At 36.5% G+C, this 14,260-nt stretch overlaps 1 protein-coding gene across 3 annotated transcripts in view; it reads left to right on the forward strand.

Annotated features, from left to right (window-relative positions):
• Positions 1–14,260, forward strand: part of KLHDC1 (kelch domain containing 1) — a 52,263-nt gene that overhangs the window by 26,126 nt on the left and 11,877 nt on the right. For 2 of the 3 annotated variants that reach the window (XM_059182030.1, XM_059182031.1), the window contains exons 7-10: positions 2,084–2,167; positions 2,639–2,697; positions 7,668–7,780; positions 9,668–9,740. In XM_059182030.1, the coding sequence (XP_059038013.1) occupies positions 2,084–2,167; positions 2,639–2,697; positions 7,668–7,780; positions 9,668–9,740 (329 nt within the window). Of the gene's footprint in view, positions 1–2,083; positions 2,168–2,638; positions 2,698–7,667; positions 7,781–9,667; positions 9,741–13,402; positions 13,462–14,260 lie in introns of all 3 variants that reach the window. The other variant, XR_009355653.1, reaches the window with a different exon arrangement.

Raw genomic sequence — 14,260 nt, forward strand, 5'->3', positions numbered from 1 at the left:
GCCTACTTTAAAAAATAATAATAATAAAAAAAGTAGAATGTGCTCCTGAGGATAAGGGAGCTCAGGTAGCTTGTAATTAGTTCTTGGGCTCCTTCTTTCTCTTCTTACCTCAGTCTATAGCCTTCTTCAACATTTTACACACACCTAACCCTATTTCATATTTACCAAGATTTTCAGTGTAATTTCTCTGATGATTTCTTCAAATGAGTTCTTATATTGTTTATATTTTATTGATGAGTTCTTATATTTATATTTTATTGAAAATTCTCACATGGCTGTGCCTGGATGTCTCTTCATTTTTTAGAGATGTTCTTAAAATACTTCATTATTCCCAATATTGGGATCAAAAGACAAGGCAGCATGGAGGGTGTACCAATTATCGGTGTCAAAGTCAAAAATAATTGGGTTTGCATTCTAATTCTGTCCTATAAGAGCTGTATACTTTAGATAAGCCATTTAGTGTGTCATCTATAAAATGGAAAGGTTGAAAGTGTTTTTTCTATATGGGATTTTTACCCCTTAAGAGCAATATACTAGTAATCTTCGAGTTGTTTTCACTATTTCAAGCAACTTAATAAGCATTGAGCATTACTTAGACAATTAGACACACAGATTAATGCAAATTCCATTTCTTTGTTTTTGTTTTTGTTTTTAATTTATTTATTTAACAGACAGAGATTACAAGTAGGCAGAGAGGCAGGCAGGTGGGGGGGTGGGGAGCAGGTTCCCTGCCTAGCAGAGAGCCTGACGCGGGGCTCGATCCCAGGACCCTGGGATCACCATTTCTTTGTTTTTGTTTAGAATTACGTGAACTCAGTTTATTCAGAAACTTTAGGTGGCTAATAAATGCACTTGACAGAAGTTTGGTATTTATTTCATTATCAATGTGTATATAGTAGAATAATTTTTCCAAAATTTCAGATCAGGAATGGGGTAATGATTGTGTTTTGCTGGAATGACTGAGAATCAAATTTCAAAAGGTTCTTTCTCACTTATATAAGTGTTAAATTGTTAATATCTGAATTATTTCTTCCAGTGTTGGCTTCAGGACAGTAATTCGAGTGAGCCTGAAAAATCTTGAGAGTTATGATATTGGCTGTAGAGCTTAAATGTCCTGTGCCCACATTCAGGAGCCAATGCTCTGAAAATGTTGAAAAAGTTCTTTCAGAACTTGGAATGAAATGCATACACAAAGGCACCCACCATGAACACTTGGAAATTATGCAGAAAATTTTTCCTCTAAATCTCATTCATTCATCTACCCATTATATTCTCTCTTTTCCCACCAATCCAAACTTCTCTGGAAAAGAGATCTATATTTTTTCAAAATAAAGTATAGAAAAGTGTTACCAGTTAATGGGAAGAGTTTTAGTAAGTGATAAAGCAATGTTTGGCTTAAGGCAAGAGTGAAGTCCTTATTGAGGATTTAAGACTCCCAAGAGTTTGAGGGGGCGGATGTAATTTCTTAGAGTCTCTGAGATCATTGTGTATTACTCACTCATAATATGAACTCTGTGGGGGAAGGGTGTGGGAAAAGAGGGAAGGGGGAAGAGAGAGAGAGAATCTTTTTAATTTGATTTTTAAATCTTTATAGTTCAAGCTGAAATTTACGTGAAACTTTATTTTGCTAAATAATGTCAGGTAGTTAAGAAAAACACTTTAAAAAGTAAAGCTCTGAGTAAATAAGTTTCATTTTTTTTAAAGATTTATTTATTGAGAAAGAGCATGCATAAGAGCGGGGGAGGGGCATAGGGAGAGGAAGATGGAGAATCTCAAGCAGACTCCCTGCTGAGTGCCCTTGGGAGGCAGGGATCCATCTCAGGACCCTGAGATCATGACCTCAGCCGAAACCAAGAGGCAGACCCCCCCCCCCGACTGGGCCACCCCTAAATTTCATTTTTGAAGAACACTGTTTGTCTATAATTATTACTACTCAGAATGAAATTTTGCCTTAGGATTTTTATTGAATTACAGAGGTAATCGTGATCTGGCGGTCAGGTATTTCTCATACTGAGCGTAGGAGTGGGACTTCCTTAGACATGTTTCAAGGTTTTGCATTCTGTTTTCTCATCTCTGCTTGCAGGGTGGAGTTCCTCCACAGCCCCGAGCTGCACACACGTGTGCCATTCTTGGAAATAAGGGCTATATCTTTGGCGGACGTGTTTTGGTTAGTGTTTTCATGGAAATGGTATTTTTATGTGTGATTCTACTTACATAAATTATTTTCTGATTCGGGGGAACAACAGACTATTCAAATTATCAAGATACTAAAATCCTGTTCGGTAACTTTTATTTTCCATCCCGTAAACAGACTATACATGAATCATGATGATTTATGAATCATGGGTTAGTGAAGAGAATCCTTCATATCAGTGCATAACCAGAAAAGTTTTTAAAATTTCTGAACCTTTAAATCCTATTAGTTTAAACCCATTTCTTCCTCCCCGCCCCCCCCGATAAATTAATTGAGTAGCTCTAGATTAATTTTATTAACACTTAGCATTTTTTCCCAATATATAAATTTCTGATGTTTGGTAAAATGGAGATGTCTATTTTTAATCTGAACTTATTTTAAAACCAAAATTTTAGCCCATGAAGGATGTAAAACACAGACTAATTTAACACACTTTTATTTTAGCAAACTAGGATGAATGATTTGCACTATCTAAACTTAGATACCTGGACTTGGTCTGGAAGGTAAGTATGAGATTTAAGTATATTTTAATCAAAAGGCGTGTGTGTGTGTGTGTGTGTGTGTCTGTCTCTCTGTCTTTTGGATCATAATCCAAATCTGAGTCTCTAAAACTGAACTAGTATCTTTTTCCTTCAGATCATATGTCTAAGCAAGGAATATACAGATTTAAATGCAGAGTTTGTTCTTTAACTAAATTAAATAAAACATGAGAATACCAGCAGTTGAAAATTGATTATGTAAAAGTACTGGTTTTGTACAAAGTATTCTTGAGAACTGGTCAGAAGAAGAAATGAAGGAACAATTTATTGGGGTCATAACAAGTAAACATAACGAAGTAGGGAAAAGCCAGATTTTAATTGTGGTTCAAAGGATATATTTAACAATAGAATAAATCTATTTAGCTATCACTTTAGCTGTTTGTGTAATGAGATGGAATCAGAGCTATATATTATTCTAAAATAGATATACTATTAAAAATGAAACTGAAATGGCCAAAAAAAAATTATAGCAGATTATCTTTGAAATCTTGCAATGGAGAAAGTTTTTTTAAAGATGCTATAAACCCAGGGTGCTTGGGTGGCTCAGTCCGTTGAGTGTCTGCCTTCCAGTCATGATCTTGCAGTCCTGGGATCAAGTCCTGGGATCAAGGGGAGATTGTGTCTCCCTCTTCTCCTGCTTGTGCTCTCTATCAAATATATAAGTTAAAATCTTTATTTTTAAAAATATTCATATTTTTGAGAGGGAGAGAGCACAAACAGTGGGGAGAGGCAGAAAGAGGGATAAACAAGACTCCCCAACGGAAAGGGGAGTCCAACATGGGGCTCGATCTCAGGACCCTGAGATCATGATATGAGCTGAAGACAAATGCTTCACTGACTGACCAGAAAGGTGCCCTTTAAATAAATAAATAAATAAATAAATAAAATCTTAAAAAAAAAAAAAAAACTTCACCAAAGTTAAAAGGCAAATTGGAAAATGCAAACAAAAAACTAAAAGTCATATTTACAGTATTTTAAAAAATATTTTATTTATTTGCTAGAGAGAGAAAGAGAAAGCATGAGTGAGGAGAGTGGCAAAGAGAGAAGGAGAAGCAGACTCTCTGCTGAGCAGGGAGCCCAGTGTGTGACTGGATCCCAAGACCCTGAGCTGAAGGCAGATGAGTAACTGACTGAGCCACCTGGGTGCCCCTGCAGTATATTTTACAGGGCTTAAAGCCATAGGAACTTAGAAAATCAGTAAGAGGGGCTCCTGGGTCGCTGTGGGTTAAAGCCTCTGCCTTTGGCTTAGGTCATGATCCCAGGGCCCTGGGATTGAGCCCTGCATCAGGCGCTCTGCTCAGTGGGGAGCCTGCTTCCCCCTCTCTCTCGCTGCCTGCCTCTCTGCCTACTTGTGATCTCTGTCTGTCAAATAAGTGAATAAAATTAAAAAAAAATTTTTTTTAAAACAAAAAATCAGTAAGAAAAAGACAAATGATCCAACAGAAAAGTGGACAAAGAACATAAATTAGCAACTCGTGGGAGAAATACAAATGGGCAAAAATTACTTTATTTTTTTAAGATTTCATTTATTTATTTAAAAGAGAGAGAAAGAGCATGAGTAAGGGGAGGGAGAGAGAGAAGCAGACTCCCCACTGAGCAAGGAGCCTCAAACAGGGCTCAGTCCCAGGACTCTGAGACCATGACCCCAACCAAAGGCAGACACTTAACCAACTGAGCCACCCACATGCCCCCCAAAATTATTTTTAAAAGGTGTTCAACCTTATAGACAATCAAAGAAATGGAACTAAAAATAATAGTTTTCAATTATCAGATAAAAAATAATTACAAATAACAAGGTGTGCTCATTTATAACAAGACTATTAGTGGGGGTATAAATTGGTACAGTTTTTCTGGAAGGTAGTTTGGCAATATATTTAAAATGTAAAATGAGGGGGGCAATATGTTTAAAATGTAAAATAAAAAACAAGTATGCAAGCCAGGGATGCCTGCTTAGGTAAGCATCTGCCTTAGGCTCAGGTCATGATTCTGGGGTACTGCTATTGAGCCCCACCTTGTTAGCTCCCTGCTCTGCAGGCAGCCACCTTCTCTCTCTCCCTGCTTGTGCTCTCCCTCTCTCTTTGTCTCTGTGTTAAATAAGTAAATAAAATCTTTAAAAAAAAAAAACATAAAATGGAATTTCTACTTTGATCCAGAGTTTCTCCAAAGATAAATAATTGGATGCATGCTCATGTGTGGATTTGTGTTACAACATTATTGTAAAAGCAAGAACTGGAGGTCAGCCCTCATGTTTCCAAGTGGGGATTGTTTAAATTATTGCACATTTGCGCAGTGGCTACTATGCTTCCATTACCAAAGGAAGTTATACTTACAGAAATACTCTACAACATATTAATTGAATGAAAAAAGTTGAAGAACAGAATATATGATCCATATATATATATATATATATATATATATATTTAAAGATTTTATTTATTTGACAGACAGAAATCACAAGCAGGCAGAGAGGCAGGTGGAGAGAGAGGAGGAAGCAGGCTCCCCACCGAGCAGAGAGCCTGATGTGGGACTCAATCCCAGGACCCTGAGATCATGACCTGAGCCGAAGGCAGAGGCTTAACCCACTGAGCCACCCAGGCGCCCCCCATTTATATATATATATATATATATATATATATATATATATATTTATATATATATTTATATATATATATATATATATATATATATATATTTTTAAGATTTTATTTATTTATTTGACAGAGATCACAGGTAGGCAGAGAGGCAAGCAGAGAGAGAGGAAGAAGCAGGATCCCTGCCAAGCAGAAAGCCCGATGCGGGGCTCAATCCCAGGACCCTGGGATCACAACCTGAGCCCAAGGCAGAGGCTTAAATCACTGAGCCATCCAGGCACCCCCCCCCCATTTATATTTTTTAATAAATATGTTTATATGTACATTAAAACCTAGAAAGATATATACCAAATTATTATTATTTCGCATCGCTGGAGGACAGGATTATAAGAGAACTCTCCTTTTTAAAAATACTTTTGTGGGCGCCTGGGTGGCTCAGTGGGTTAAGCCGCTGCCTTCGGCTCAGGTCATGATCTCAGGGTCCTGGGATCGAGTCCCACATCGGGCTCTCTGCTCGGCAGGGAGCCTGCTTCCCTCTCTCTCTCTCTCTCTCTCTGGCTGCCTCTCTGCCTACTTGTGATTTCTCTCTGTCAAATTAATAAATAAAATCTTAAAAAAATAATAAAAATAAAAAATAAAAATACTTTTGTGAAAAAAATTACTTTTGTGGTTGTTGAATCTTTTGTAACCAAAATGATTCTTATAGCCAACACAAACCATGAAAATACTTCCATTTTGGAAAAAATAATTATATCTTCTACAAATGGCCCATATTATTCTGGAACATTCCAGAATGCTGGAGAATGGTATCGTATCCTCTTACCTCACAAGTTAAACTTTTGAACTTGTGTTTTTATTTCTTTAAGAATAGGACAGTATTTGAAATTTTTAGAGGTTTATCCTGGACCTGGAATGGCTTGCAAACTTTTTTTTTTAAGATTGTATTTATTTATTTGAGAGAGAGAGTGTGTGTGTGTGTGTGCAGTGAGGAGGGACAGAGGGAAAGAGAGAGAGAGAGATAGAAGCAGACTCCCTGATGAGCAGGAAGCCATGCTTCTATTTTCCTGCTGCTTTTGATATGATCATTTGATTTTTCTTTAGCCTATTGATATGGTAGATTCCATTAGCTGCTTTTTGAGTGTTGAACAGCCTTGCATACTGGGGATAAATCTTATTTAGTCATGGTGTATAATTCTTTTAAGTTTTTGGATTTGATTTACTAATATTTTGGTGAGTGAGGATTTTTGCGTCTATGTTCATGACCAATATTGGTCTGTCATGTTCTTTTCTTGTGACGTCTTTGTTTTTGTTTTGTTTTGTATTTTAGACTTTATTTATTTAAGAGAGAGTGAGCGAGTGAGAGAGCACAAGCCAGGGTGGGTTGGGGGAGAGGCAGAGGGAGAAGCAGACTCTCCACTGAGCAGGGACCCCAATGCCAGGATCAATCCCAGGACCCTGGGATCATGACCTGAGCAGAAGGCAGACGCTTAACTGACTGAACCACCCAGACCTACTTTTATTTTATTTTATTTTTATTTATTTATTTATTTATTTTAAAGATTTTATTCATTTATTTGAGAGAGAGATACAGGGAAAGCTCGATAATGAGGGGGGTGGACCATAGGGACAGGGTGAAGCAGATTCCTCACTGAGCAGGGAGCCTGACATGGGCCTCTACCCTGGGACTCTAGGACCATGACCTGAGCCAAAGGCAGCTGCTTACCTGACTTAGTCACCCAGGTGCCCCTGCATACTTTTATTTTGAAGCTAGAGTAGCTAGCATTTTCAGGTAAAGAAGCTTTGGGAAATTGTAAGGGAAGTAAACCAAAGTAAAAGCAACAGAACCCAAATCCCATAATATCCTTGAGGAAATCAGCTAAAAATATAAAATTAAACATGGGCCCACAGTAAAAAGTTACAGACATAAAAAATAATTATGTTGAAAAACTTAAAAAGTTATATGGATTAAACGACATGATATGAAGCACGCACTGGGAACTGACTGTAATTTTCAGTTTGTGTTCTGTGACCAAGTGGCATAGAGCTAAATGAAAAGATTGTTTAAATTCATCTAAGTATTAAAGAATTTTTTAAAAAAGATTTTATTTATTTGACAGATCACAAGTAGGCAGAGGGGCAGGCAGAGAGAGAGGGGAAAGCAGGCTCCCTGCTGAGCAGAGAGCCCTGAGATCCTGACCTGAGCCACCCAGGCACCCCAAGAATGTTTTTGAAATCTTAATCTTAATGCAGCTGGAGATAGGAAAAGCAGCTTTTTAGAAAAGTATGAGGAAACTTTCATTTTGACTAACACAGTAACTAGATTTTTTTCCCCCCTTACCACAGGATTCCTGTTAATGGAGAAAACCCCAAACATCGGTCATGGCATACTTTAACACCAATAGCTGATGATAAACTTTTTCTATTTGGTGGACTAAGTGCAGACAATATTCCATTAAGTAAGTCAATTAAAGTTTAGCCTACAATTATTACCTCATTCTTTTTTCTTAAGTATATTTGATACATAAGTTTCCTTCCTCCCTTCCTCCCTTTCTTCCTTTCTCTCTTTCTTTCATTTTCTGGTTTACATTTATCCCCAACTGTATGCTTTCATTAAGAATTAGAAGACTGGGGCACTGGGTGGCTCATTGGATTAAGCCTCTGCCTTTGGCTTAGGGTCCTGGGATCAGGCCCCACATCAGGCTCTCTGCTCTGCAGGGGGCCTGCTTCCTCCTCTCTCTCTCTCTGCCTGACTCTGACTACTTGTGATCTCTCTCTGTCAAATAAATAAAGAAAATCTTAAAAAAAAAAAAAAAAGAATTAGAAGACCCCTTTGCTTTAGTACCTTTGGCTCTCCACGTTCTCCTGTTTCCTAGGTATATAGAAAAGGAAAGGTGGGAAGCTAGATGAATTAAAGCCCCTTTCAACTGTAATATTCTGTGGTTCTGTGCCTTCCTGATTTTTGATCCAGATACTTACATTGTAGCCTGGAATGGGGATTAGAAGAACAGTCTTCCCCAGAAGGCTCTGGAAATATAAGGTGGGAGGCCAGTTGCTCCTTTTTTTATTCCAGAACTATAAAGGAAGGTGCTTAGCCAGAAACTTTGAACTCCTGTCATTGCTGATTCCAATGGCTGTGGTTTTGTCATGCTGGGGTTTTGTTTTTGTTTTTCCAGCAGTAAAATTGTGCATCAGGATAGACAAATGACTTAAGAATATCCACGCTCTAGTTTGATGTTAGGTGTTTTGTGTTTTCTTAACTCAGTTTTCTATGACTAGAGAGGTTTTCATAAGAAACCTGATTTATACACTTCCATATAGGATCTGGAAACATCTTTTTATTTTTCAACAGCAATTTATTGATCATCAACTATTTGTCAAGCAACAAAGGGATTCCAGAGGCTGGCTAGGGAAACAGAGGAGTTTCTAGTAGGGGTATTAAGTATTGCAAATGATTATGCTTCTCCAATTTGAAGGTTTTTAATTAAAAGAGATTTGGAGTCTAATAAAAAACTAACATCTATTTGTTTCAGTAGGGGTTGTTTAATATCATGTCTTTTGAGCTTTAATGTTTTTATTATTATTATTTATTTATTTAAAAGATTTTATTTTTTTGAGAGAGAATGAGTGAGAGAGAGCATGAGAGAGGAGAAGGTCAGAGGGAGAAGCAGACTCCCCAAGAAGCTGGGAGCCCAATGCGGGACTCGATCCTGAAGTCCAGGATCATGACCTGAACCGAAGGCAGTCGCTCAACAAACTGAGCCACCCCGGCGCCCTGAGCTTTAATGTTTTTAATTCCTATTTGGTGTTTTTAGTCACGGACATGTGGGGAATTCCCTGTCCTAACTCAGTGCAGTCAGAGACCTCCTGTACAGACCCAGCTTAATTTCTGGGTATTACGTGATACCAAGAATTAATTTTGTTGACTATGATAATGGCATTGTGGCAATGAGATAACAGCATTGTTGTTCTGTAAACGATATATTTTTTAAAGTGATGTTTACTGAAGTATATACGGGGGAAATGACAGAAGAGCTAAGATTTGCTTTAGAGTAACTGAGCCACAAGAATAACAAAAAAGAGATAAATGGAGCACGTGTGACAAAACCTGGATAGTTGTTGAATTTGGGGTATGTGAGAGTGCATTATCATGGTCATTCTACCTGTGTATATCTCTGAAAATTTTTGTGCGAAGATATATATACACACAAAAAAAGACAGTTGTATAAATATAGCATATTTATACATATATATATGTACATATATATATAAATATAGCATATAGGAAAAAGTTTAAATTTTATACTAAAGACCTAATCTTACTTTCTGAACTGTCATAATTGCAGGTGATGGTTGGATTTATAATGTCATAACAAATGGTTGGAAACAACTTACACACTTACCTAAAACAAGACCCAGGTAACTCTAGAAGTTAATGACTAGTAAAGTAGTTAAGAATTTCTGAAGTATTAAAATATAGCACTGATTTTATAGTGTTTGACATTAAAATTGTAAATAATCAAGAAAGATATCTTTCAAATAAGCTAGATGTTACCTAAGTAGTTATCATTTTAATTATGTCTGATTGTTAGATATGGTCTATTCTGTTTTCATCCATGTTTGCATACTTAAAAATGTTACTTTTATGTAAATGTAATCTTGCCTGATAATATGAAAAGGCTAAGAAATTGGAAGTATCATATAATGTTAATATTTTTGATAAGTAGACAAGGATGAGGTTGGCTTTAGTAGTTATTTGTTTTTAGAAGAGGTTTTTTGCAATTTAATTAGAAGATTACTTTAATGTTGATCAAATAGATGGAAGATTATTATTTTAATTAACTGATGTAGTCATTAATATGAATTTTTAAAAAAAGACATGTAAATTATTTGTCGTATATTATAGAGTAAAAGTTGTAGAAACAATGTATGATCATACTACAATTGATCCTTAACAACACAAGTTTGAATTGCATGGATCCACTTACTACATACATTTTTTTTTAAATAAACACAGTACTATAAATGTATTTTCCATATGAGTTTCTTAATAACATTCTCTTTTTTAAAATGTGAGTAATTGACACACAATGTTACATTAGTCTCAGGGGTATAACATGGTGATTCAACAGCTCTATACATTAACCTATGCTCACCACAGTTATAGGTGCCATCTGTCACTATGCAATGCTACTACAGTGTCACTGACTGTATTCCCATGCTGTACCTTTTATTCCTACGATTTACTCATCCATAACCGGAAGCCTGTATCTCCCAATCCCCTTCACCTGTTTTGCCCATCCTCCCCACTCCCTTTTCCTCTCTCAGTCATCACTTTGTTCTCTGTATTTGTAGGTCTGATTTTGCTTTTTATTTATTTACTCATTTTTTATAATTTTTTTTCTCTAGCTTCCTTTATTGTAAGAATACAGTACATAATACAAATTACATACAAAATATGTATTAATTGGATTTATGCTATTGGTAAGGCTTCTGGGCAACAGTTAACTATTAGTACTTAAGTTTTGAGGAGCCAAAAATCGTATGTCAATCTTCAGTTCTGGGGGGTATCACTGCCCCAACCCCTGTGTTGTTCAAGGGTCAACTGTACAAAGAAAACCATATTAGAATTGTAATACTTTTTTTTCTAATTTGAGAGAATAGTATAATAAAAATAAATTCTTAGGAAATTCAGAGTCAACACATTATAATCATTACAGTTAGTAATAGATTTTACTCTTTTGCATGCCATGTATTTCAGAAATTTTTTTGCTATAGATTATGTATACAAGTGTCAAGTTAACTGAGTCATGTGCATTTCAGAAGTTTAATAAATGACAAGTAACTTACTTGAGATAAAGGCATAAAGGAATTTGTATATCTTTCAGTGTCTATATTTATATTAATATGCATAAAACAGAGTTTATCATAATTACATACATGATTCTTATATTTTCATGTATAAAAATGCATTGAAATGTATTATTTTAGCAATTTCGATCTTTTGAAATGCATTTTTAACTTAAAGAGTTGTATATTAAAATATGGGAACCCAGTGTTCTAGTCCTTGCTCAGCTTTTTGGCTAACTAGCTTTTTGGCTTTGGGAAAGTCACTTAACAAAACTGAGCATTAATTTCTTCATGCTGCGAAATGAGGGAGTTGGACTAGAAAAGCTCTTAGTTCTCTTTCAATTGTTTGAATGTATGACTGCAGTAATTTTGGACCAAAATGTTAGTAAGAATATGTTTAATTTTTAAATTGCTCCTATTTTATAACTCAATCCTTAATAAGTATTTAGAGCAACACAACTATTATTAATAATGATATTAGTTAGAACTGAGCTATGTAAAGAGATTTCTTTGAATTCAGCTGATGTGTCATGTAAATAATATGCTTTATTAGAATGTTTAGGTGATAAGTTTAGAGCAGCTGTGAGAGGACATAAACTATCAGTCTATAGACAAACATCAGGTTGCAAGCTAGATGTCACCAAAATCAAGGCAGGAAAGGCTTTCCAGTGTTCTTCGATGATGAAGTCCAGGCCAGAGTTTCCCTAAGGCAGATAAGACAGAGGCAGATCTATCTTCAGGTATGAGGTGAGGAGGAGAACAGGTGGGATACAGTTTAGTGTAAGGAGAACATATATATATATATGTATGTGTACTAATTTTTTATGAGTGAGAATTTACTTAACATCTAAATACATTTTGTGCTGTTTCAAGTTATAATTTGAAATGTAAATGGCCCAATTCTCCTCTTGTAATCCTACAGCAGGGTTTCTCAACCTCGGCACAATTGACATTTTGGACCAAATTATTCTTTGTTACTAGGGGTGTCCTATGCCCTGGAGGGTGTTTAGTGGCATTTTTTGCCTTCACCCACTAGAGCCTAGTAGTACTGTGCCCCCCTCACACACACATCTGGAGTTGTGACAATCAAACTATTTCAGATATTGGCAAATGTCCTTTGGGGGCAAAATCAGCCCTGGTCGAAAACCATCATTTTGTAGCATTGCACTCTCTTCTCCAGGTCGCATCTTAGAGCAAGGCGTGATTGAAAGGCCATCTTTCTAGCCATATCTAACTGCCTGGATAAATAGCTGTCAGCAAGGACCTTTTTTAATAACATGTCTATAGAAGAAGTCCAACATAGCATTGACTTATGGAGCCTCCAGTACTTCCTGATGGATCCCATGATTGTTGCCGAGGTTACACACGGCCTTCCTCTCCCAGAAATTAAATGTTCCTTGTAGTCCATTTCCTTTATCCAATTCCTCGTCCCCAAGCTCACACCATAATCTGGGTGTCAGTGAAGACTTACATCAATTTATGTTCTAACATATAAGTTGGAGAATTGGGCAGAGCATTTCCGAAACAAAATCCCTTATGACTCAGTTCTATCCTGGGTGCCGAGTGCAACTGTCATTGAATGTGTGAGTGATCGTTTGAGGAAAGTACTTGATGTAGCCAATTGTGCATAATCCTACTGTTTGCACTCGTGGGAGTTAAGTGAAAAGGATGAATGTCCTAAAAATAAGTGATGTGGTAATAAGATAAGTGATAATGTGTAACTGGGGTGTCTGTTGCTTCAATAATTTGGTCTATTAAGGGAAGTCATCAAAATTCAGAGTCAAAGCAATGAGTTTGTAAAATTCTCAATTTATCTTCTAAAATTGAGAACTTTACATGTACTTTTTTGTCCTGAGATTTAGAGCTCCCCAAAGTACTGAATTTTATCAAACATATGTTTATGCTTTTTAAATTATGTGAAATTGGAGATGACTATGAACTATCAGACCATTTCTGAAAGAACATTAGATGCTCTACTCCTACGAAATAACTTATTTAATAATTGAATACATTATAGTGTTTTTTTGCATTTCCTTTTGTTAATTAGAGTTTTTGACCCCCCACTGGATGCAAAATACCATATTTAGGCATTTTTAAGGAGAAGCATATAATTAGATTTCCCAAGTTGCAGTGGTGTGCTGGTAAAGGCTTAAATGACTGCTTTCCAGGAAAAACAAAACAAAAAGCCCTAATTTGTAGTATTTGCTGGTGCCCACCATGGCCAATTTCAGGCTCCCACTGAGATGGTACTGAACGTGGATTTGGACAGAGACTTGGTTTCACCGAGCCGGTAAGCTCCTTCCAGCACACCACTGGCAAGTTTTGATCTAAGGACCTCACGTGTGACCTTTAGAAGATCCACACATGAGATAATTAAAGTAGTATATAGAGCAGTTTCTGTCGTAAGTCAGAAGATTATAAAATAAACATGGAAATCTTCAAAGGTGCTAACCAGGGAGGGTAACCGAGCCGGTTTGTTTGGGTATTTGGATGATTCCTGGAGATTTTGAACCTGTGCTTAAGGCCCTGAAAGAATGACTTATCATCTTAAGCATAAGAAATGGGGTGAGCAAAAGCCTACAGACAGATCAGCTTTTCTCTTAGGGGATGCAAATAATGAACTTGGGAGGAAGAGAGGGTTCATTGCAGGGGGAGGGGCCAAGAATTAAGAATTATGAGAAAAAGAAATAATTGTTGATCATATATATGAGGCTGAGAAAAATGGCACAGTTGCTTCCTGATCAGGACATGTCCGTGGTTAAAAACATTTCAGAAATATTATTTAACAGTCAAGTGTAGCTGAGAGAGACTAGAGACAGAAAAATAAGGAACAATTCTGGTATTCTGTGCCCAGAGTGATAAGTAGTGTGACACTGTTAGCGTGAAGGGATGGCCAACTTGGGTTTGTTAGGGGATGGGGAACAGAGAACAGGAAAGAAAAGCCAAAAATGATGAAAACAGGAACGTGGCAGATAATAATAAGAAAATTAGGGGAAAGTTCCATTTTTCAGCAATAGGATGATCAGTTCCTTTTTAATTAATTTTATTTCACTGATAATAACTATAAGATAAAGAGGCTAGAAAAAAGT

Source organism: Mustela lutreola, chromosome 7 (assembly GCF_030435805.1).
Source record: "Mustela lutreola isolate mMusLut2 chromosome 7, mMusLut2.pri, whole genome shotgun sequence".
Classification (NCBI taxonomy): Eukaryota; Metazoa; Chordata; class Mammalia; order Carnivora; family Mustelidae; genus Mustela; species Mustela lutreola.